Raw genomic sequence first — 22,529 nt, 5'->3', positions numbered from 1 at the left:
AGGAGCAGTAGATGTGATTAAAGCTCCTGCCGAGTGGATCCGTGGGAGTGGAGTATCGACCTCTGAAAAATCAATGGCTGCTGCGGTAGCAACGCTGGCTGTTCCGCACGCTCTCCCGTTGCAGGAATGTAGTAAAGCCAGCGGCGCTTCCGTCTGCCGTCCTCTCTTTATTTTGTACCTGCTTTCAGCCGAAGAACCGGACCCTCCTAGATTTACCGAGGTGGATTAGAACCGCAGCTTATTTTTGCAACCGGAGTGAAATTCCTGGTGAGGCAGCGAGCCCCTCCTCCCGCGGCTCCTTCCAACGCTCCTTTCCTGCAGTGCAGCTACAGCTCCTACCAGCTCCTCTACAGCCAGACGGCAAGAACGAGCTTTTCAGCTGCTTTTTGAGCGAGGAAACTGCACGAATCTCTCTGGCACATTCTAGTCCCCATCTTAGGTTTGCTGTTGTCAGCGCTGATGCCCGAGAGGAGCTTCAGGAAGGGAATATGGATTCCACGTAGCAGAGGCTGACGCCGAGATGGTGTTGCCTTCCTGATACTTGTTTCAGTGGGCAGGTGGTTTTCCCTTGAAGTAGGAAAGGTCTAGTGCCCATTTCCTTTACTGAAGGGCTGCTTGGGTGAGTAAGTGGCACTTCAGAGGTCCCGAATGTCCTTATGCTCAGTCTTGTAACCAGGATCCTTGGTTTTCCTCCACGAGGTTTTGCTGCAGATCCCGAGACCTGTCCCGTTTCTGGTTGCTCACGTGTGGTCCTTGCTCAGATCAGAGGTTGAGCCTCCAGGGACGTATCTGAGGGGCCAAACACTCTGATTTCATTGCATCATTAAACCCCTTTGTTCCTTCTGCTGGCTGATCTTGTCCCATTTTGAAGGGAGATAGAAGAGGCGAGGCTGTGAACTTAAAAAGCTTTAATGAAACATAGGAGTGTATTGTGCAGCTCACACTAGTGTGACACTGATCTCCTTTCTGGGCATCCCCTGGTTTTGGTGCCAGGAGAAAGGGCTCTTGCCCTGTTAAACTAAACCCAGACTTTGCGGTGTCTCAGAGGTAAGAGCCACATGGCATTGGGGGAGAGCTCTATATGGTCAAGAAGAAACCAGCTTGTGTTGCTAGGCTTTGGTTTTATTTGTCTTTAATCATGTTGGGTAGCCTGGGAATGTGGATGAACATGTTTCTCACACATACGTGAATCAATAACAGGTAAAATGGCAGCTTAAAAATATTTATTTTTGGGGTTTTTTTTACCCCACTCCTCCCAAAGTGCGAGAGGGTGCAGAGCACACGGGAACAGAGCGTGAACAGGATCTTCCGCTCGCTTTACATTCCAGCAACGTTCGAGGTGTGGAGGGAGGTTTTATTGGAGAGACGTCCCGCACGCATCCTGCGTCCGTTGTCTCATCCAGCCCCTCCGTGCACCAGGAACGATGCTCGTCTGGAAGGTGCTTTTGGTGCTGTAAAGGTTGACTTGGTGTCACCCACACAATAACCGCTGGTGCAAGAGCAGACGGTGGTTCTTCCTGGGACAACCTGTGTGTTCTGGGGACGGGACAGGACCTGCAAAGCTACTTTGCCTTTGGAGCAGCACTTTTTCAACTGCATTTCTGCTGTAGCTTGTGTTGCTCAGCTCCAGCTTCTGGTTTCTCCAGGGGAAGCAGTTCTGTAGCCTGGTGTCAATGGAGCGTGGTCAGGTCTCCAGGCCGCGTTGTGAAGCACCAGATGCAAAATTCCGTGGTCTGTAGCACAGGAGGAGGAACGAGCCTCTCAGTTTCCCCAGAACAGCAGGGAGATCCTGGTTTGCCCATCAGCCATGTAAATTTTGTGATAGAGCAACCAAGGTATCTTGCGTGTGGAAATAAAGGGAAAGGAAAGGACAAGCTTGTGATCTTTAAGCCTTGAATAACCAAAGAAGAAACTGCAGGGAAAAGGAAATTCTAATAGAAAGCAGCTATTTCAGTGAGAAGCAGTAGAGAGGCTTTTTCCCTTTCAGAAAGAACTGGGGAATAAATGCAGCCGTTGTTCTCTTGCTCGTAGCATCTTTACACAAACAGCTGCCCTTATGGCATTTATAAGCTCCACCACACGCCCGTCTCCAGGTCGTAATTTCCTCGAGCGCTGTCTGGTGATGTGGCAGAGCCCATGGTCCCCGTGCTCTCCATGCACATCGACACCGAGGACGGGCAGGGGAAGGGCCGGTCCCCACGGGGACACCCATTTGCGTTCTGGCTGGTCCTCCCGCTCTTCCAGCTTTGACTCTTCCCTCCTCTGGGATTTCATTACCTTGATCTTAAAGTATTTCTCGTTGTTTCATCTCGGTGTTTGTTTAACAAACGAGCGCCGTATCAGATACAGCGAAATGGTGGCTCCTCTTTTCATCTCAAAGAAACCTTTGCTGTTTGCAGCGTGAACTAACCGGCTCCCAGTCCTGCCGGGACTTGCAACCTTTTCCCTGCAAGAGTTGAACTCCCCTGACCCTCCGTCGGGTACCAGATCGTGCGATTTCAGGTTTGTTGTGCTGTGACGAGAAGGCGCGAGCGGCCAAGTCCCGGTTTGCCGGCAGCACCGACACACCACGCTGGCACCGGGCAGCCGATCGCAGCTGGAACGGTTATGGTGGCGGGGTCCCCGTGGGCTTCCCGCTATCGGGTCACATCCCAAAATAACACCGGGCAGTATTTCAAGTGAAGAAAAGCCCGGCTTTGGGGCTGCAGCCAGCCGGGAGTGTGAGATTCTGTGTGAAATAGTTGGAATCCCTCCAGCGTGGTTTTTTTTTGATCTGCATGGCAGATGAGCAATAAAATGCATTAAAAAAAACACATTGGAAACACGTGAGGAAATTCTCCAGCCCCTGACGTTTCCGTGGAGTTGGCAGAGTTAGCGCTGCCGGGGGAGGGGACGGGGGAGCCGTGTGTTCCAGGTCGTGTCCCGATGCTCGTGGGAGGCAAAACCACCCCCCCCAGCCCCTCCTCTTGGGCTTCATCCAGAACGCACCAGAGCTCCATTAGTCAATGAGCTCCTCTTTATTTTTACTAAAGGCATCTCTGCTCCCTCCATCCTTCAAACCAGAGAGAGACTGAGATTTTTTTCTTTCCCCTTAGTTTTTGGGATGCAAAATCCGAGCTGGATGGCGTCCTGTAGGTTTAGTTAACAAAGCAACACTGTGGCTGGATGGTTGGCATCCTGAGGAAATAACTCGGTAGGTGGAAAACAGCTCCTTACCCAAGAGCTGCTGGCGCTTTGGTGTTCGGTCCCTGCTTCTCTCTTCCTCTTGCAGGAGTTTTGCTCCTGAGAAACCTCATCCTGCTGAGGAACAGGCTCAGAAAACGCTGCTGGGAAACCACTTATTGTCGCATTTCATACAACTTACAGGTGAAAGTCACTTTATGAGTGGCTTGATTTTTATGGTCCTGTTGCAGTTCACGTCCAACACCCGCGAAAGGTTGATGCGTGGTTCGCTTTTCACTCGTTTCAGCTGATGATCTGAGATGATGCGGGGGGCTCGGAGGCGGTTTTTCCGCCGTGAGCTCCGCGATGGTATGTTAGCAATGCAGAGGGGCCCTTGCTCGCATGTCGAAAGCAACCCTGTATTAACCCGCTTAATTAAAACGGAATGTTTTTAAATGACTTGCAGCGCTTCACTTCAGCTTTGATGCATCGGCAAGGTCGAAGACATCAGCTTCAAAGATCGTTATCTAGTTACTTAAGGAGTTAATTTCCAAACAGTTTTTAACGTTGCTTCGTTTTCTGTCTTGCAGATATTTCGTGCCTGATGTTACCAACCCATAACCTCTTAGTTTGCCCCGTTCGTGTATGAATGACGCTCATACCGTGTAGCAAACAGTGACCTCCTCAAATCCTGGAGGCAAAACCTCCTGTTTTACCTCTGGGAGAAGCCTGTCGCTTGTACTGATAACAGAAGGAAGTTTTCACATCTTGCTCCATATCTGCCCTTCCGTGCTGCTATTTTGTCTCCGTTGTACATTTACAATGCGTTTTATTTTTCCTTAGAGCCTAAAAATCTCTCATTTAAGCAGCTGTAGGTTCTGCCCCACTGGTGTGAAGGTTTAACCGCTCCAAGCTCGTGGTGCTGGGGATTTGAAAGCCGCGCAGGGTTTTGGCCTCCAGCTCCGTTTCAGTGATAGGAATACACCGTTTGGATGCATTTGGTGATTCAGACTAAAAGAACCATAATGTACTTAAGGGAAATAGCAGTATTTCCAGCCAATTTTAGACCGGACTGAATTGACTTCTGGACATTCTGATCCCTTCGCTGACTTAGGGGATAGAGACATGTGTTGTAGCGGTGGCTGAAATTAGTGAGTGCTGGGGAGGAGCGCTCTGCTTTTGTTTGTTTGTGTTGGTCGATGCTTTTTAATGCACCATTTTGGAAATACCGTCTCTTTCGTCCCACTTCGATGGTTTCCACAGGAGGAATGTGGGTTTGTCATAGTCATCCGGGGGCAAAAAACCCACGTAGCGGCATAAAGGAGCAAGATGTTACAACAGGAAGGTAGCGAAAATGGCGAGAGCTCTTAGATGCTATTTTTAGGCTTTTTGTGCCGTTTTTTGAAATAAAACAAAGCTGTGTTGGTTTTTTTTCTCAGGAAGGTTATACTCCAGCAGTAATCAATGCACCGATGGGGCTGCTGTGCTCTCAGATGCTCTCAGATGCTCTCAGACAGGAGCGGTAATGGACAGGGAGGATGGACACACCGTGCACTAAGTCGTCCCACCAAGCGACTGGTGTTTGCAGCTCAAATTGGGCATTTGCCAGCATTTGTTAGGAGCGTTTTGATCAAATTCTGCTGTTAAATAGATCACATTGCCCTGGTGCAGCCAACAACCGAGTGTCAGGCCCAGCTCTCCCCTTTAGTCTTTCTGAACGTCACTGTCCATCCAACAAGCGTGAGGAGGTGCTTGGGGATCTCCTGGCTTTTATTGCTCCATAACCCCGGTTTTCCATATCCTGGGGTGCGGTGACGTGCTGTTCTCCAGCTTAGATGCTGGGACGTGCCATCAGAGCCTTTTCTCACATTACCTACCAGACAGGAGTTGTTGAAGTGTTGTCGAAGCTCTTAAGTTGCTAAGTTTGCGCTACCCTGTGTCCGAGGTCCTCCCGCACCGCACAGACCTGGGAATACGTTACCAAACTGCTGCTAAACGAGCCATTTTCCACTCAGCGTGAACGACACCGGGGCGTCCCAGTTATTCATCAGTTGGCTCGGCCTTTCCGCGCGGTGTTTTAAATGGGGCTGGCTCCGTTCACACCGTCCAGCTGAATTCTGCGCACAGGGAATTGGTCCGAAACGCCTTCGGGGCTCAGTTTGGACACTCTGAGACAGGTTTGGTCACTCAGAAAGATTCGCAAAGGAGGGATGAAGCCCTGGTGAGCTTTGCTCTGACATTGCCATGATCCTTCGCATCTCTGGCAGAGATTTTACAAGTTACAACTTCCCAGCTTTCTGTTCAAAGTGCCACCGCTCACCCCGTCTTGGACTGTTACTCATTCACTCGGGGCCAAGCCTGAATAATTAATGCACCTGATTATCAAGCAGCTCGTGCAGTTGTGAACGTTGGATCTGCTCATCGTCTTCTTGGAAGCGTCCCCAGTTTTCGGGCTTGCCAGCTGATTTTTGGTGCCGTTGCTTTGCAGTCGCTACTGTGGCAATTGGAGGTTTCAGCTTTTCGTGCTTTTCATGTTTTCCAGGGTGTTTTCCGGCCTTGCCTTCAAGAAAAGCTGAACTTCGCAGGCTGATATCGTAACTGCTAATTTTTGCTATCTTTGAAGGAAGGGAAGAGGGAACCCTGAAGAGTATTTTATGGTTTTCTTTTAAATCTCTGTTTAGTTTGTTTTTATCCATCTCCAGTGAGTCGTTTCCCAGCTCGTATGAGGTTTATGAATTAATTATGGCGAGGCAGGAGTTTTGTCTTTCAGAGGCTGAGCCACGTTTCTCTTCCAAGCCACGATCGCATGGACCGTCACCTCTGTTTGCAGTTTTACGGGTGTTATCGATGTTGTTCTTTAAGTCCTCGCCTCTAAACTGAATTAAAAGCAGCAAGTAGAATTAGCCCGTTGTTTGGACCATCAGCAAGCGCTGAGCAAACCAGCTGGGGAACTCTCGGGTTCAGAGACAGGCAGCGGGATAAGACACATTTGGCAGTTCCCTCAGTCTGCAACATCCTTCGTTCCTGACAATAACTTGAACCGAGGTCATTGATTCCTATTTGTAGCGCGCCTGAGGGAGAAATGCACTCTTCCTTAGCGGTGTGTGAGAGAACGGCCCCGTGTCTTTTTATCCTTGCCTGACGTGTTTCTCTGTGTATTGCAGGACCTGTCTGGTTCAATAGATGATCTCCCCATGGGTACAGAAGGAGCCCTGAGTCCCGGAGTGAGCACGTCAGGGATTTCCAGCAGTCAAGGAGAGCAGAGTAACCCAGCTCAGTCTCCTTTCTCTCCACATACCTCTCCTCACCTGCCAGGCATCAGAGGACCCTCCCCATCCCCAGTTGGATCTCCTGCGAGCGTTGCTCAGTCCCGCTCTGGTCCGCTCTCCCCGGCCGCGGTTCCAGGTAACGCCGCTCGCGTCCACCCCTCGCTGGGGCTGCAGCTGGAGGGGGAGTCAGAACAGCCAGTGGGGAGGAACTGGCCAGTGCCAGCGCTGTGTGGTTATTGAGGTCTTGTGAGCTCATTTTGTTTCCTTTAAAACGTCTGTAACTTTTCAACGACGGGTGGGACGGCTGGTAAACCAGCGAGTGTCATTTCGTTAATGTGACTGATCTTGCTTTTGTTTTTCTTCGCTGTGGTTAAACGTGGTCTTCTCCTCAAGTTGTTTGTAGTTCTGGTGTTTTAATACTCTTGTATCCTGGGGTTTGTGGTCTGCAATTTTGGTGATTAACCGCTTTCCTTTTTGTGGTTTTAGGCAATCAGATGCCGCCCCGACCGCCCAGTGGCCAGTCGGACAGTATCATGCATCCTTCCATGAACCAGTCGAGCATAGCGCAAGATCGAGGTGCGTGACATGAGTTAAAACAGTCAATTGCAAAGCTAGATGCGTCGGTAAAAATTACCTGGCCTGATTACACAGTTTCTGTGGCAAAATAGCATTTAAAAGCTGCCCCAGGTTTATAAGCTGCAAGTGTTCAGGCACCTTCCAGTCAATTCAGCTGTTGCTGGTTGTTTGGCCTCTTAATGTTCCGTCCAAGTGAGTAGTTTGGCTCGTAAGATGTTTTCTCTGGCTTTTGACACGCTTCCCTGTGAATGTTGCTTGCCCAAGGCCCATGACCTCAAGCTTCAAAACGAGGGGTGCTCGCAACGCTACTGCGTTCCCTTTCCACCTAAGAGAATAAGGTTGGCATGGGTGAAAATGCATGTAGAGTTTCAGCTCTCATGGCTGAAGGAATATAGTTTTCACCCTGAGAAAACAAAACCAAGCAAACAAAAGCCAACAAGCTCTTAGGATTGGTACTGTCTACTGCTGTGACACCAAGTTTTGTTGTGTTTTTCTGGTTAAAACAGGAAATTGGATCTGTTATCTTAGCAGATAACACAGGCTCCTCAATAGCAACCGCTGTAAAATCTGTCTGGGCTGTTGCTGGAAGGATTTTGTTGGTGGATCTGGGGGGTTGCTCTTACCCAAGAACACTTGTGTCCAGTGGCACCCCTGGATACTTTGCACTAATAATTGTCTTCTCCGCTCACTGGGCGACCAGGTTACATGCAGAGGAACCCGCAGATGCCCCAGTACAGCTCCCCCCAGCCCGGCTCAGCCTTATCTCCCCGCCAGTCATCCGGAGGACAGATGCACGCCGGGATGGGGCCGTACCAGCAGAACTCCATGGGCAGCTACGGACCCCAGGGTGGGCAGTACGGACCTCAAGGTGAGTTCACCATCGTGGGAACTGAGCTCAGCAAATACACGGGGGCTCTCTCTGTTGTAACATCTCGGCGTTGAGAACTGGTTTTATTTTTCCACTCTGAATGTCCTGATAATACAAACCAGTGTGCTGGTTACGAGCTGGAAGGAGCTGTGCTCTGTTCATGTTGAGATCCATGAAATATGTTGCTTTCAGGGCTAGTTATAAATGTAGGATCCTTCCTCATTTAAAAATACATAGGTTATGCATCCACTGTAATAGAGAAAAGTAGAGGAGAGGAAGAAAACGTTTTGGAAAGGGTTAAATGAGATTTCTGCCTCCTATCCTGGACCGTTTAGCTCACTCTGCTCGGTTGAGGTTTGGGAGAGTTTCAGGCAGCTTTTGAATCGATGTTGTTACTTGGCTACGTCAAAACACATTTTATGTGGCTTATAGCCAAGTTCTTTGACTTTTTGTTGAGGTGTTAACACTCCCCCTCATCTCTGTTAGTGATCTTTAAATATTTGCTGATAGAAGATTTTTATGGTGATTCATAACAATGTTGTATTCCCCTCTCGTTTTTTATCTCCTCAGGAGGTTATCCAAGGCAGCCAAACTACAACGCGATGTCCAACGCCAACTACCCCAGCCCAGGAATGGGGGGCAGCATGAACCCCATGGGTGCCGGGAGCCAGATGCACGGGCAGAGCGGCGTGCCACCCTACAGCGGCCTTCCTCCCGGGAGGATGAGCCACGGCGCCATGGGGAACAGACCCTACGGGCCCAACATGGCCAACATGCCCCCGCAGGTGGGGTCGGGGATGTGTCCCCCCCCGGGCGGCATGAACCGCAAAGCACAAGAAGCGGCTGCTGCCGCCATGCACGCGGCTGCCAACTCCATCCAGAACAGGTGAGGAGGGAGATTTGCCTTTGGTAAAGGTCCCCGTATCGAAGCTGGGTGTCAAAGCTGTTTATCCTGCCCCTCTGCTCTGCCCTGGGGAGACCACACCTGGAATATTGTGTCCAGTTGTGGCCCCTCAGTTCCAGCAGGACAGGGAACTGCTGGAGAGAGTCCAGCGCAGCCACCAAGATGCTGGAGGGAGTGGAGCATCTCCCGTGTGAGGAAAGGCTGAGGGAGCTGGGGCTCTGGAGCTGGACAAGAGGAGACTGAGGGGGGACTCATTCCTGGGGATCAAGATGGAAAGGGGGAGTGTCAGGAGGATGGAGCCAGGCTCTTCTGGTGACAACCAGTGACAGGACAAGGGGCAATGGGTGCAAACTGGAACACAGGAGGTTCCGCTTAAAGATGAGAAGAAAGTTGTTGGGGGTGAGGGTGGCAGAGCCTGGCCCAGGCTGCCCAGGGGGTTGTGGAGTCTCCTTCTGTGCAGACATTCCAACCCGCCTGGACACCTTCCTGTGTAACCTCATCTGGGTGTTCCTGCTCCATGGGGGGATTGCACTGGATCAGCTTTCCAGGGCCCTTCCCACCCCTCACATTCTGTCGTTCTGTAACCCAGTGCTGGGTTAATACTGAACACGCACATCACTGAAAATGTGCCATTTTTGGAGGCTTTTTCATCCATCTTCAGTGTTAAAAAAGAAAGCGTAAAGCTTGGATAAGCAGTGTGTTGGAATACATCATCAGTGACGTCCTTAGGGAATTTTTAATATTCATAGGTGGAATCTGTTGAACTCTGAGATCCCTTCAGTTGTTTTCGCTCTGTGGTCTTTGTTACATGGGTGATTTAAAAGACGCGGCGTGTGTGGTAAAGCCCATAAATCTGCCAGACAGCCATCCAGCTGCGTTTGTCTGAACCACGGCATTGCTCGTCCGGCGTAATGAACTTCTTCCTTTTACGGCCTCGATGAGCAGCTGTGGGAACGGGAGCTGGAATTCAGTGCTGAACTTTGCAACTGTTTGCTGTGGTTGAGTTTTTGGTTTTTTAATTGCACATTTCAGAGTAGGTGCATGTGGCTCCCCACAGTGCCACGAGAGCCTCCAACTTGCTTATAAATCGGGTTCCCCCAGTAAAGCTGTTAGATACAGTTGTCGTCTGGCTGGGCATTGTGCTCTTTATCCTGATTTAAGGGCCATTTCTGCAATGCGCTGTCTGATGGTACCTGTGACTGCCAAGAGGTCAAGTTCCCAACGCAAATAAGTCATAGAATCGTTCTATGAATAAAGACACCAAAGCTCGTCCCTTTGAGGAATGAGTTTGAGCGGCGGTTGTGTATGAGGTTTTCTGATACATGTAAAATAATGTCGCTTGTGCAGGTAACAAAAAGGAAAGACAGATCATTAAAGGCGGCTGCAGCACTGCCCTGTTCGTCTATACAAATAATGTATTCTCCCTTAAATACACAGGGCTGCAGCATTTGCAGATCGTTCTTGTAAAGGTGACTTAACTGAAAGCAAGTTCAGTTTGGGGATGTAGTGGAACGAGATGAAGGGTGGAAACGCTCAGAACTGAAGTCTCTCTTTCAAAATGGTTTGAGTCCCCTTTGCTTTTGAGAATGAGACTTTGGCGCGAGCGTAGCCGAGCTTTAAAAGAGCATCTGATCTTTGGTCTTTTGCTGGAAAAGTGAGCTGGAGAAAGTCACCTTATTCCTTTTGTAGGAGGTTTCTTGTAGCAAACCTGCTTTGTTAGAGGACAAGATCTCAATCTTTAGTATGTGGAGTAAGCGTCTGTTTCTTCCTTGCCTTCTCTAGGCCTCCTGGTTATCCCAACATGAACCAAGGGGGAATGATGGGCACTGGACCTCCGTACGGACAGGGAATTAACAGTATGGCTGGGATGATAAACCCCCAGGGCCCACCCTATCCCATGGGTGGGAATATGGCGAACAACTCTGCAGGTAAGGCAGGGCTGGCTGTTGGGCATTTCATCTATTTTTTTCAATCCATAATGATGAAATCGGCCTTAAAAACCTCTTTTTAACTTCCTAGGGATGGCAGCAAGCCCTGAAATGATGGGACTTGCGGATGTCAAACTAACGCCTGCGACTAAAATGAACAATAAGGCAGATGGGACGCCAAAAGCAGAATCCAAGTCAAAGGTAAAATGTACCAGCAGCTCGTTTTGTGATACCTGTGTCAACACTTGCCTGGCATTGATTTGAGCCAAGTGGAGATCTAATATAAAGCTGTTCTCAACGTTTAACAGCAGAACTTTGAACTCTTACCTGGCTGCTTTTTTGAAAGCACCGTGGATGTGACCGAGCTGTTTTTGTGCTGCTCAGTCCTGATATCTCTTTCCTTCTCCCAGAAGTCCAGCTCCTCTACTACGACCAACGAGAAGATCACCAAACTCTACGAGCTGGGCGGTGAGCCCGAGAGGAAGATCTGGGTAGATCGTTACCTGGCCTTCACCGAAGAGAAGGCCATGGGCATGACCAACCTGCCGGCCGTGGGCAGGAAACCCTTGGACCTTTACCGACTCTACGTCTCCGTGAAGGAGATCGGAGGATTGACTCAGGTGGGTGTCGGGGTGTTTGCGTTCAGCACTGCCCACAGTCGCGAGTCAATAGGCAACACAATTCAGAGTTAGATTTGTAGCTAGAGGTAAGCTGCACCTTTCCATTTAGCTGTGTTTCTTTTTTAAATAACACTTATAAACCCCAGCAGCCTTTAAGTGAGCCAGACATCTGCTCTGCTGTTGTTTGGTTGAAAAAAGTCTGCGGTGAGGTTCGAGTCCTTTTTCTCCCTGTTTTGTCCAGCGCAAAGACGAGTGACGCTGTCTTTGTCCTCGCATCTGGCTGTCAACTGACCTCGTGGTTCATTTGCTTTGCAATCTGTCCCAATTTGAAAAGTTTTCTCTCGTTTTGGGGTTTGAACACAATTATATCTGATGTGCTTAGCCCTTCTCGCATCCTTGTTTCAGCTGAGAAGTGTTGATTGCTCCCCAGAAAACTTCTTGGAGGGAGAAATAGATTTGGAGTTCAGAGCCTCTTGTTTGGTTGTGCAGGTCAACAAAAACAAGAAATGGCGCGAGCTGGCCACAAACCTCAACGTGGGCACGTCCAGCAGCGCAGCCAGCTCTCTGAAGAAGCAGTACATCCAGTGTCTGTACGCCTTCGAGTGCAAGATTGAGCGAGGCGAAGACCCCCCTCCGGATATCTTCGCAGCTGCCGATTCAAAGAAGTCTCAGACTAAGATACAGCCTCCGTCTCCAGGTGAGTTTAGACGCTGGTTTAAGGTGTGCAATTAATGTTTTAACCAGAGAATCTCTGTGGAGAATAACTTCACAGTTTGCGAAGCGAGTGGGACGTATTGAAGCCCCGTGATTTGGATGAAGGGCTGTGTCATCCCACAGGCACACGTGCTTTGCTCTCCTCGCAGACTTTATAACCTGTTGGCACAAGCTTGCGCTTCATTTCAGCCTGTTCTGCCAAATGAACTTCTGCGAAACTTTGTGAGTGCTGAGGATTGCGCTCCCTCGTTCTGCGTTAATGCTTTTTGAGGCTGCAGAGCATCCAAAGCCCATTGTGGGCAGTTGTCTGGGTCGAGCTCTTGGTGCTGGAGCTGTTTTCCTTGCAGCATGCGCTCATAACCCACAAAAAATCCAAAGGGTGTACAGAAAGGCCGTGGCTGGAGCCGACTGGGTATTGCCTCGTGGGCACTTGGCACGGGATTCCTGCAAACCTCCTTGGGTTCCTGCTCGCAAAGTGCAGCGTGTCCCCGGGGAGGCGTAATCAGTCTGTCGTTGGGTTTTAATTCCCAGAGCGTGGAACTGGCCCGGCTCCAACTGTGTGTAAATTTGTGAGTGGGAGGGACGGCAGGGGGTGGGGACAAACACCAAATGGCAGCGACGCGGGGAATGTCTCGAGGCCTCTTCCTGCCGATTTCAGCCTCGCGAACCCAGGCGAGGGGCGGATTCCTGGGGGAAGCGAGCGGAGCTGAACCGCCGCTGATGAGCGAAGGAGAGCGGCGGGGAGGGCCCGTGAATGAAACTCCCCGCTGAGCTCGTCTCGGCCGTTCCTTCTCCGGAGCCCTCCCCGGCCGGGAGGGCGTCGCGCAGCACGGGACAGGGTGCCAGGAAGGTGGGGTGTAAACAAACATGCCCTGGATGTGACCTCGGAGGATTTTAATGAATAGCTGAAATGAGTCATCAACCAGCAGGGCTGAAGCTGAGGGATATCGGGTGCTGGGGATGGTAACTAATGGAAACATTAATTAAGAGTTCAGCTCTTGCCAGCTGCGGGGAGCAGATGAACCTGCGAGCTGTGGCAGCGATGCCGGGGCAGGGGAGCGCTCCTGGAGCTGCCGGCACAGCTGCACCGCACATGACGGCCGGGCTTTCTGATGAAAGCTCACTGTAGCGTAAAGCAGCCCGCGCAGAGCCGGGGAACTTGCTGGACGGGTTTTGTTGTTCAGTGAAAGATCCGGCATCTCCGGCATTCCCTGTTCCAGGAATTCTTGGGAGTGGTGCTTGAATTAACCTGTGTGAATTAACTCCTGTTGAAGGGTAGAGCAGGCAGAGGAGCCTCGTTCAGAGTGACTTCAGCTCATGTCCTGGAGTTTCCATCACTAAAAGGATTGGGAGACTTGAAGGAGGGGGCTCAAACCTGCCTTCTTTCTGGGTAGAAAGGGAATGTGAAGGTGATGGGCCCATGGTTGTCACTTGGCAAGAAGGACCGTGTTCTGTGTTGCGTGGTGCACTGTAGAGCATCAACCTGGGCAACCCAGACAGTGGTTGGCTCCATATGTAAAAGGGAGAGTGGTTAAGAGTGAAGGTGTGATAAAAACGAACGTATCCTCCCAGCTTTGTGTTACTGCGCTTGTTTCTCCTGGGAAGTCTGGCCCAGTAGGTCCTTGCAGTGTTGAGTTCCTTGCACCTTCTTGGCCGTTCCATCTGTGTCTTTTTTGAAGGACTGTTTGCTCTCCTTGGGGCTGATGTTCTGGGAGGTTCTGGGTTGCATCTCTAGTGTACAAAGCTGCTCACACCCACTGTTCTTGCAGCGGGTTCAGGCTCAATGCAGGGACCTCAGACACCTCAGTCCACCAGCAGCTCCATGGCAGAAGGAGGAGACCTGAAGCCACCAACTCCAGCGTCTACGCCACACAGCCAGATGCCCCCTCTGCCAGGCATCAGGTATGAAACCATCGCACCCTCCTCCGCTCTGCTGGGGACAGCGGGACCGTGAGGTTGCGTCTGGGTCGCTGCCACCACCCGTGGCTGTTTTGGTGGAGCTCTGTGCCTTTGCTCCTGTATTAACAGCTCACGTTAACGTCATTGACTCTGCATCTGTGTGTGAATAATCATTACTTTGGGGATTGGGGTTGAGGACAGTATTGCAGAAGGGCAGTTCGTGGCTATGTTGGAGGATCGTAACTGTGGTCCTTCTGGGGAACAGCAACACCTGAGAGAGTGAACGTGTGGGGAAAAGTATCCCAAGGAGCATCGTGGGCCTCTCTCATCCTGTGTTTGTGGTTTTTGGGTTTTCTTATCCAGGAGTAACTCAGTGGGCCTTCAGGATGCCTTTGCAGATGGCAGTGATCCTACGTTCCAGAAGCGGAACTCCATGACTCCAAATCCAGGGTACCAGCCCAGCATGAATACCTCTGACATGATGGGTCGCATGTCTTACGAGCCAAATAAAGATCCTTACAGCAGTATGAGGAAAGGTGAGGAGGTCCCCGTGTGCTCCGGCCCCTTTTTCCCTTGAGCACTGATCCCTGTGTCTGGCCATGTGCTGTGGGAGACCTTCTGCTCGCTTTTCTTCCCCACAAGATGGGATGTATCTTTGTAATGCAGAGGTAAGCGTGCTTATTAGTCTTTGTTTCGATATTTCAGCTCCGGGAAGCGATCCCTTCATGTCCTCAGGGCAGGGCCCCAACAGTGGTATGGGTGACCCTTACAACCGTGCTGCGGGTCCAGGGATGGGTAACATGGCCATGGGACAGAGGCAACACTATTCCTACGGAGCTCCTTACGACAGAGTCAGGTGCGTATTGAACCAGGGGAGACCCTGATTTGCTTGAATTATTTTCATTATGATGATTTTTCTGACCACATTATTTCCGTTCGATGAGCAACCGTGAAACGTGGGGGTTTTGTGTTTGCTCCCGTGTAGGACGGAGCCGGGGATGGGACCCGAGGGCAACTTAGCAACTGGAACCCCGCAGCCCAACATCATGCCTTCCACCCCCGAGTCGGGGATGTACTCCCCCAGCCGCTACCCCCAGCAGCAGCAGCAGCAGCAAAGGTCTGTCCGGGTGTTGCCACAACCAGCTCTTCCCAATTTCAAGAGCTCTGGGACTGGGAAAGTGAAACGTGCGTCGTATCAGATGAGTAACGCATCTGTTTTTCCTCCAGACATGATTCCTATGGCAATCAATTCTCCACTCAAGGCACATCCTCGGGCACCCCCTTCCCCAGCCAGCAAACTACCATGTACCAACAGCAACAGCAGGTAAGTCATCAGAACGTTTCTGATTTGACTGGGACAAAATAGCTTTATGTGGTGAAATTTGTAAAAGGAACAGGATGGAAACTCTTCTCCCTGTGCGTTTGCTTAATGAATGTGTAGAATTAAGTACCTTGTACAGGAAATGTCTTTTTTCCCAGTTTCCAAATAGTTTCAACAAGTTTTCATTAGCATTTCCAGTGTTGCGTTAGCAGAACAATGTTTGAGAATGGCAGTTGTGCAGTTTGCAGACGCGCATGCTCTGGTCAGGCAGCCGGAGATCAGGAAGCTTTAGCGGGCTTCTCTGGAACTTTCTGCATCCCATCGTGTTTCTGTAACACTTCTGGTGCAAGCGATTGCGTGGCTTTGTTGGGAGCGAGTCCTTGAGCGTGCTGGGAGCTGTTTCAGGTGGATCGTTGTGCACAACCCAGGGGTTTTTTTGTCTTTGCCTCCCTGAGCCCGCAGACAGAGGCTCCAGACCTGCCTCCTACTCCTCGTTCTCAAAACCAGCAGGTTTGTTTCAGGACAGAGTTTGAACGAACATATATCTCCTTCCATAATCCTTATATATGACTTGCTCTTTGTATCAGTGCCAAGACCCATAACGTTTTCCTGATAATTTTGAGTCCTGGTTTAGGGGAGTATAGAGAGGGCACTCGCTCAGCTGTGCTAAGAATAATTCCAACTGCTCTGCACTTTGGCTCTGCAACCAGAGCCACGGGGCCCTGAGCCAAGAGTTCGAGTTACTCTGGTACTTGTCATCTTGGAAGCCCTAGAGCTCCATCTGAAGCCAGTCGTGACCGCCGAGCTTCTGAACAGATAGAGTGAGCTTGGGTTTTAATTTTGTCTTGCCAATTGAGCGTTTTCTACGTTTGCACTCAAGTAGAGGGGCAAATAGTTTTTGCTCCTTTCAGCGAAGTGTTTTGAAATCTACAGGAAAGGAAGCAGGAAGCACATTAGTTTTTAGTGCTTCTTGTTTAATGCTTCAGCAAAAACCTCTGTTTTCTGGGAAATGTATATAAGAGAAATAGGGTCTGATAAAATACTTGGATGTGAAAGGAAACAAGCACCTGTGCCCAGTTTGGTTTGTGGTGGATGTACAGCGGAGCTGAGTGTTTTCTGCAGGAAAGTCCTTTCTGTGGGCAGACTCCTGCCCCCTCGCGTCCTCAGAACCCGCAAGGAAACTGCCCAGCCAGCCGCAAGGAATTGGTGTTGGCTTCTGAAACAGAGACCGATCCAGCTTTGTGAAGGAACAAGAAAAGTCTCGCCCTCTTACAGGCCACACTGTGAGCCTGATCCTCTGGCTCTCAGTGGCTCTACCCGCTGAGGTTTGGGTTCCTCGTTTCTAAGTAATCTCATATGGTCATTGCTTTTGTTTTCCCCATAGAATTACAAGCGAGCGATGGACAGCACCTACGGCCCACCCGCGAAGCGACACGAAGGGGAGATGTACAACGTCCCGTACAGCGCCGGGCAGGGCCAGACGCAGCAGCAGCTGCCGCCAGCGCAGTCGCAGCAGCCCAGCCAGCAGCAGACGGCTCAGCCATCCCCCCAGCAGGACCTGTACAACCAGTACGGGAGCACGTACCCCGCCGCTGACCGCCGAGCTGCCGGGGGGCCGCAGAACCAGTTCCCCTTCCAGTTTGGCAGAGACAGGGTCTCTGCTCCCCCGGGCTCCAACGCTCAGCAGAACATGCCCCCTCAGATGATGGGGGGTCCTATCCAGTCGGCTCCGGAGGGTCCGCAGCAAGGCGCCATGTGGCAGGGGCGCAACGAGATCGGGTACAGCTATCCGAACCGGCAGAGCGCCGGCTCCGCGCCCCAGGGACCCGCGTATCACGGAGTGACTCGAACAGACGAAATTCTGCATTCAGACCAGAGGGTCAACCACGAGGGACCGTGGCCATCCCACGGGAACCGGCAACCTCCTTACGGTCCCTCTGCCACCGTGCCCCCCATGACAAGGCCCCCCCAGTCTAACTACCAGGCCCCCCCTAGCATGCAGAATCACATTCCTCAGGTATCCAGCTCAGCACCTCTGCCCAGACCTCTGGAGAACCGCACTTCTCCCAGTAAATCTGCATTCATGCACTCGGGGATGAAAATGCAGAAGGCGGGACCGCCCGTCCCCGCCTCGCACATCACACCAGCAGCTGTACAGCCGCCCATGATCCGACGAGACATCACCTTCCCTCCGGGATCCGTAGAAGCTACGCAGCCTGTGTTGAAGCAGAGGAGACGGCTGACGGCAAAAGATATCGGTAAGAGGAAACTCCTGCTCTTCTCCTTGTGCCTGGCGAGGGGATGGTGTTGCCATTACCCTTCGGTTCACTGCTGTCAAGCGGAACGGCTCCGCTGGCCTTGCAAGAATTGTATTTTTGCAGGTTAGTTGTGTTTTCAGGCGTAATTTTGGTGTTGTTTGTGGAGAGATTGCTGGTACAGGCAGCCTGTGCATCATCTTAAACAGGCTCTGCTCTTTGTGGGTCCAGAAGAGCGGTCTCAAGTATCTCGTTTTTGTTTTGAAACTCCAGGAGCTGGAAGTATCGTGTGTTTATGTTACAGGAACTCCTGAAGCCTGGAGAGTGATGATGTCTCTGAAGTCTGGGCTGCTCGCTGAAAGTACGTGGGCCTTAGATACCATAAACATCCTGCTCTATGATGACAACAGCATCATGACCTTCAACCTCAGCCAGGTGGGTGCAGATGCTCTCTTTGAAGTGCTAATTTTGGAGGGTTTTCTGTCAGCGAGAGAGCAACAAACAGCTCGTGCCCTTGTAGCGCTGGAGTCCAGACACCCCTGTACCTGCAGAGCACAGGCTCTGGGCAGCTGTGCGCTGATTATTCTTTGGTCTGTGTAGTTTAGATGTCTGTTGGTGTGCAAGCGTGTGCGTGCGCTCCTCTGGTGAGGCGCGTTACCTCTGTAACAGGGGAAGTGAATGGCGGCAGGGAGGCCATGAAGGATTTAGAGCGAGGGTGCTGTGAGAGGCTGCTGGCCCTTGGGCTGTTGGTGGCGTTCGTTCGGCTCTGGCTCTGTCCGTCCCAGCCGGCGTGCGGTGCCGATCGAGGGACCAGCCTTCCCCAGCGAGCTGCCACTGCGGCTCCTGTGAGAACCGCTTGGTAACACTGCTAATGGCTGTTTGGTTAGTGCTGCCCTTCCCCTCCCCGTGTGTTAACCAGAAGGGAGAGAAAACCAAGAGCACGTGTGTGTCTACACGGGTACGTGTGTGTTGGCGCTGGTACATGTGTGTGTTCGCACAGGTACGTGTATGTGGATGGGAGTCGGCTTGGATACTGACAGTCAGTGTCTGGTTTTGCCTTTGTTCCCTTTCTCAGAGGACTGAAAGCGATCTTTTGCAATCAGTTTATTACAGAACCCATTAATTATCATCGCTGCTTCAATCCGTATCCCTTTATGCCCCGCTTTCCCAGTTGCTCACGTTGGCCTGAGTTGTTTTCTGATCACTGTTCCTTTCCTTCCTTCCCCTCCTGTGTTTCTTCTCCCCCGTAGCTGCCAGGCTTGCTGGAGCTCTTGGTGGAATATTTCCGGCGCTGCCTGATCGAGATATTTGGAATCCTGAAGGAATACGAGGTGGGAGACCCAGGGCAAAGAACACTATTAGATCCCGAAAGGTTCCGTAAATCTTCAGCTTCCTCTCATGAAGAAGGGGAGGAGGATGATGAACCGCGGAGCATGAACTGTGAGGAGGAAGAAGAGGACGAGGAAGAGGAGGAGGCTGCGTTTTCGAGCAAGGACAAAGCACCTCTAGAGATCAACGAGGAAAAACTAGTTAGTAAATTTGACAAGCTTCCAGTCAAGGTTGTGCAGAAGAACGACCCGTTTGTGGTAGATTACTCAGACAAGCTGGGCCGAGTGCAGGAGTTCGACAGCGGGCTGCTGCACTGGCGGATCGGCGGTGGAGACACCACCGAGCACATCCAGACCCACTTTGAGAGCAAGATGGAGCTGCCTTTGACTCATAAACGAGCTCCCTGCGCCGCCAGCGCCAGGAAACGTTCGGCGGCTGAGATCAGCCCCAGCACGAGGGACGGGGAGACGGCTCCGTCCGACAGCTCCTCGGAGAAGAGGATAACGGCCACCATGGACGACATGCTCTCGGCTCGTCCCGGGTCCCTGCCCGGGGAGGAGGAAGAGCTCAAAGCTTCGGAAACGACGAAGGAAAGCGGCAAGTTTCCCTTTGGCATTAGTCCGGCTCAGAGCCACAGAAATATAAAAATTCTGGAGGACGAACCTCACAGTAAAGACGAGACGCCCCTCTGCACGATCCTGGACTGGCAGGACTCTCTGGCCAAGCGCTGCATCTGCGTCTCGAACATCATCAGGAGTTTATCGTTCGTACCGGGCAATGACTTTGAAATGTCCAAACACCCCGGGCTGCTGCTGATTCTAGGGAAACTGATTCTCTTGCACCACAAGCATCCGGAACGCAAACAGGCACCCCTGACCTACGAGAAGGAGGAGGAACAGGACCAAGGGGTGAGCTGCAACAAGGTGGAGTGGTGGTGGGACTGCTTGGAGATGCTGCGTGAAAACACGCTGGTCACGTTGGCCAACATTTCTGGCCAGCTGGACCTGTCCCCCTACCCGGAAAGCATCTGCTTGCCCATCCTGGACGGACTCCTCCACTGGGCCGTGTGTCCATCCGCGGAGGCCCAGGATCCCTTCCCGACGCTGGGCCCCAACGCGGTCCTTTCCCCTCAGAGACTGGTTTTAGAAACACTCAGCAAACTCAGCATCCAGGACAACAATGTGGATTTGATCCTCGCGACTCCCCCTTTCAGTCGCTTGGAGAAGCTGTACGGCACCTTGGTGCGCTTCCTCAGCGACAGAAAGAACCCGGTGTGCCGGGAGATGGCCGTGGTTCTGCTGGCCAACCTGGCGCAGGGGGACAGCCTGGCCGCCAGAGCCATCGCTGTGCAGAAGGGCAGCATTGGCAACTTGCTGGGCTTTCTGGAGGACAGCCTGGCCGCCACGCAGTTCCAGCAGAGCCAGGCCGGCCTGATGCACATGCAGAACCCGCCCTTCGAGTCGACGAGCGTGGACATGATGCGCCGAGCCGCCCGGGCGCTGCTCGCCCTGGCCAAGGTGGACGAGAACCACTCGGAGTTCACGCTATACGAGTCGCGGCTGTTGGACATCTCCGTGTCGCCTTTGATGAACTCTTTGGTATCACAAGTGATTTGTGACGTACTGTTTTTAATTGGCCAGTCATGACAGCTGTGGGATCCGAGCCCCCGTGTGCGTGTGCGTGAGTGGAGAACTTAGAAAAACTGACTGTTGCCCTTTATTTATGCAAAACCACCTCAGAATCCACTGTCTGCCCCGCGCTGTCCTGCTTCTCCCTTGGGGAAACTTCCCCGTTCCCTCTCCCCTTCCCCTGCCCTTCAAATTTGTCCTGAATCCCTTATTAAAGGAGACAAAGTTCTGCCTACATAGAAGACTTTTTTTTTTTATTTTAACCAAAGTTACTGTCGTTTACAGTGAGTTTGGGGAAAAAAAAACGACTTTGCCGCGTTATCACATTGACAGGCACCACTTTCCTAACTGTTTTTAATGGTAAAACTCTGAAGGACACCGAGCGACTGCTGAACTCTGTGTGGTTTATCGCTGTGCGTTCACAATCTGTCTTGCAGGAACCAAGAAGTTAGCGGTTGTGAACCGAGCCTGGCGGAGGGAGGCCCGTGCAGTAGCGTGTAGAGCTCCATGTACTGTACACCTTATAAAACATACTGTAATAACGTCTCACACGGAAAAGAGGAAAACCAACAACAACAACAAAAAAAAAAAGACGCTGACTCAGCAGCAAGCTGTAGTTTTTAAAAATGTTTTTAGTTAATGTTGAGAAGAAAAAATTTAAAAAAAAAAAAAGGCTTTTCCCCCAAAGTATCATGTGTGAACCTACAACACCCTGACCTCTTTCTCTCTTCCTCCTTGATTGTATGAATAACCCTGAGATCACCTCTTAGAAACTGGTTTTAACCTTTAGGCGCAGCCCGAACGCTGCCACGTGTGTATATATATATGACGTTGTACATTGCACATACCCTGAGACCCCTCGCGGTTTTGTCCCCCTCTCCCTCCCCCTTTCTAGTATGAGGAGTTAACGAGTTGATGACCTGCAAAAGCGAGACACAATTATTTAATCTCTTGCCAGACATCCCTCCCCGGAGGATGCTGTACAGGTCTCTGTGTATAAAGTCATTGCTGTCTCAGCAGCCAATCAACTTATAGTTTATTTTTCCTGGTTTTGTTTTCTTTCTAATCGAGGTGTGAAAAAGTTCTAGGTTCAGTTGAAGTTCCTGATGAAGAAACACAATTGAGATTTTTCAGTGATGAATTCTGCATATTTGTATTTCAGACGATGTAGCTAAAAACTTGATGTAAATTCCTCCCTTTTTTCCTTTTTTGGCTTAATGAATATCATTTATTCAGTATGAAATCTTTATACTATATGTTCCACGTGTTAAGAATAAATGTACATTAAATCTTGGTAAGATGTTTGTAAGGGTTTTCTTTCCTGGCAGCACGAGGAGCTCAGGTCGGCGCTCGGCTCCGGTAGGTGCGATGGTGCAGGTCAGCGCAGACGCCTCAGGGACGTCCAGCAGCCTTTTCGGGGACGACAAAACCCCGTCTTGCTCCGGAGCCCTTAATTCCACGCTTTGCTTCGCCGTTAGGCTTGTCTCAGCGATGGAGGTTTGGCTTAGCGTTGCTTAGGCTGGACTCAGTGCGGATTTACAGGGCGGGGAGTCCGTTCCCTTTGGCTTCTGTGAAATGGAAGATTTGCATTCCGCTCGCATTTGTTTTATCTCCACGTTGTTGGGGGCGTTTGGACTCGGCCGGCGCTCACAGGACGGGCTTTTCCAGCGGACAGAGCCCGAGTTCAGGCTCTTCAGGTGAAAATCTGCACGTTTTTAGGGGTCAGTAAGTAGATACTTTATGTAGCCTGAAGCTTTATCCTCAAATATAACAGAAGCGGGAGCTGCAACTGCACCGAGCTCGTCGATTTAAAACCAGCTTCTCTGACGATTCAGTTCTGTGTTCCAGGAGCTTTGTTTAGTCCGATTCAATTATTATAAAAATGTTACATATTTTCTTTTAACAGACTCGGCAGCAAGATTGACGAAGGTAACGTGAGCAGCTTTTGTGCAGCTTCTGGTGAATTGAATCATGAGCGAAACGTTTGGGAGGGAAAAAATAGTCACAAGTGGTGCTAAGGACCCGTTTTACCTGTATTTGTACAAGCAGTTGGTCA

At 51.0% G+C, this 22,529-nt stretch overlaps 1 protein-coding gene across 2 annotated transcripts in view; it reads left to right on the top strand.

The window, feature by feature from the left end:
- ARID1A (AT-rich interaction domain 1A) overlaps positions 1–21,771 on the top strand; it is a 53,846-nt gene extending 32,075 nt beyond the window's left edge. For both annotated transcript variants that reach the window (XM_082071247.1, XM_082071246.1), the window contains 16 exons: positions 6,327–6,567; positions 6,918–7,007; positions 7,708–7,875; positions 8,446–8,761; positions 10,562–10,707; positions 10,799–10,908; positions 11,118–11,327; positions 11,817–12,024; positions 13,811–13,943; positions 14,304–14,476; positions 14,646–14,796; positions 14,926–15,057; positions 15,168–15,264; positions 16,646–17,519; positions 17,821–17,951; positions 18,767–21,771. In XM_082071247.1, the coding sequence (XP_081927373.1) occupies positions 6,327–6,567; positions 6,918–7,007; positions 7,708–7,875; positions 8,446–8,761; positions 10,562–10,707; positions 10,799–10,908; positions 11,118–11,327; positions 11,817–12,024; positions 13,811–13,943; positions 14,304–14,476; positions 14,646–14,796; positions 14,926–15,057; positions 15,168–15,264; positions 16,646–17,519; positions 17,821–17,951; positions 18,767–20,491 (4,905 nt within the window). In that variant the 3' untranslated portion in view covers positions 20,492–21,771. The remainder of the gene's footprint in view (positions 1–6,326; positions 6,568–6,917; positions 7,008–7,707; positions 7,876–8,445; positions 8,762–10,561; positions 10,708–10,798; positions 10,909–11,117; positions 11,328–11,816; positions 12,025–13,810; positions 13,944–14,303; positions 14,477–14,645; positions 14,797–14,925; positions 15,058–15,167; positions 15,265–16,645; positions 17,520–17,820; positions 17,952–18,766) is intronic.
- The last annotated feature ends 758 nt before the right edge of the window (positions 21,772–22,529 follow it).

This window comes from Streptopelia decaocto (assembly GCF_964273445.1).
Source record: "Streptopelia decaocto genome assembly, chromosome: 23".
NCBI classification, from domain to species: Eukaryota; Metazoa; Chordata; class Aves; order Columbiformes; family Columbidae; genus Streptopelia; species Streptopelia decaocto.
This window is presented reverse-complemented; position numbering and strand designations above follow the sequence as displayed.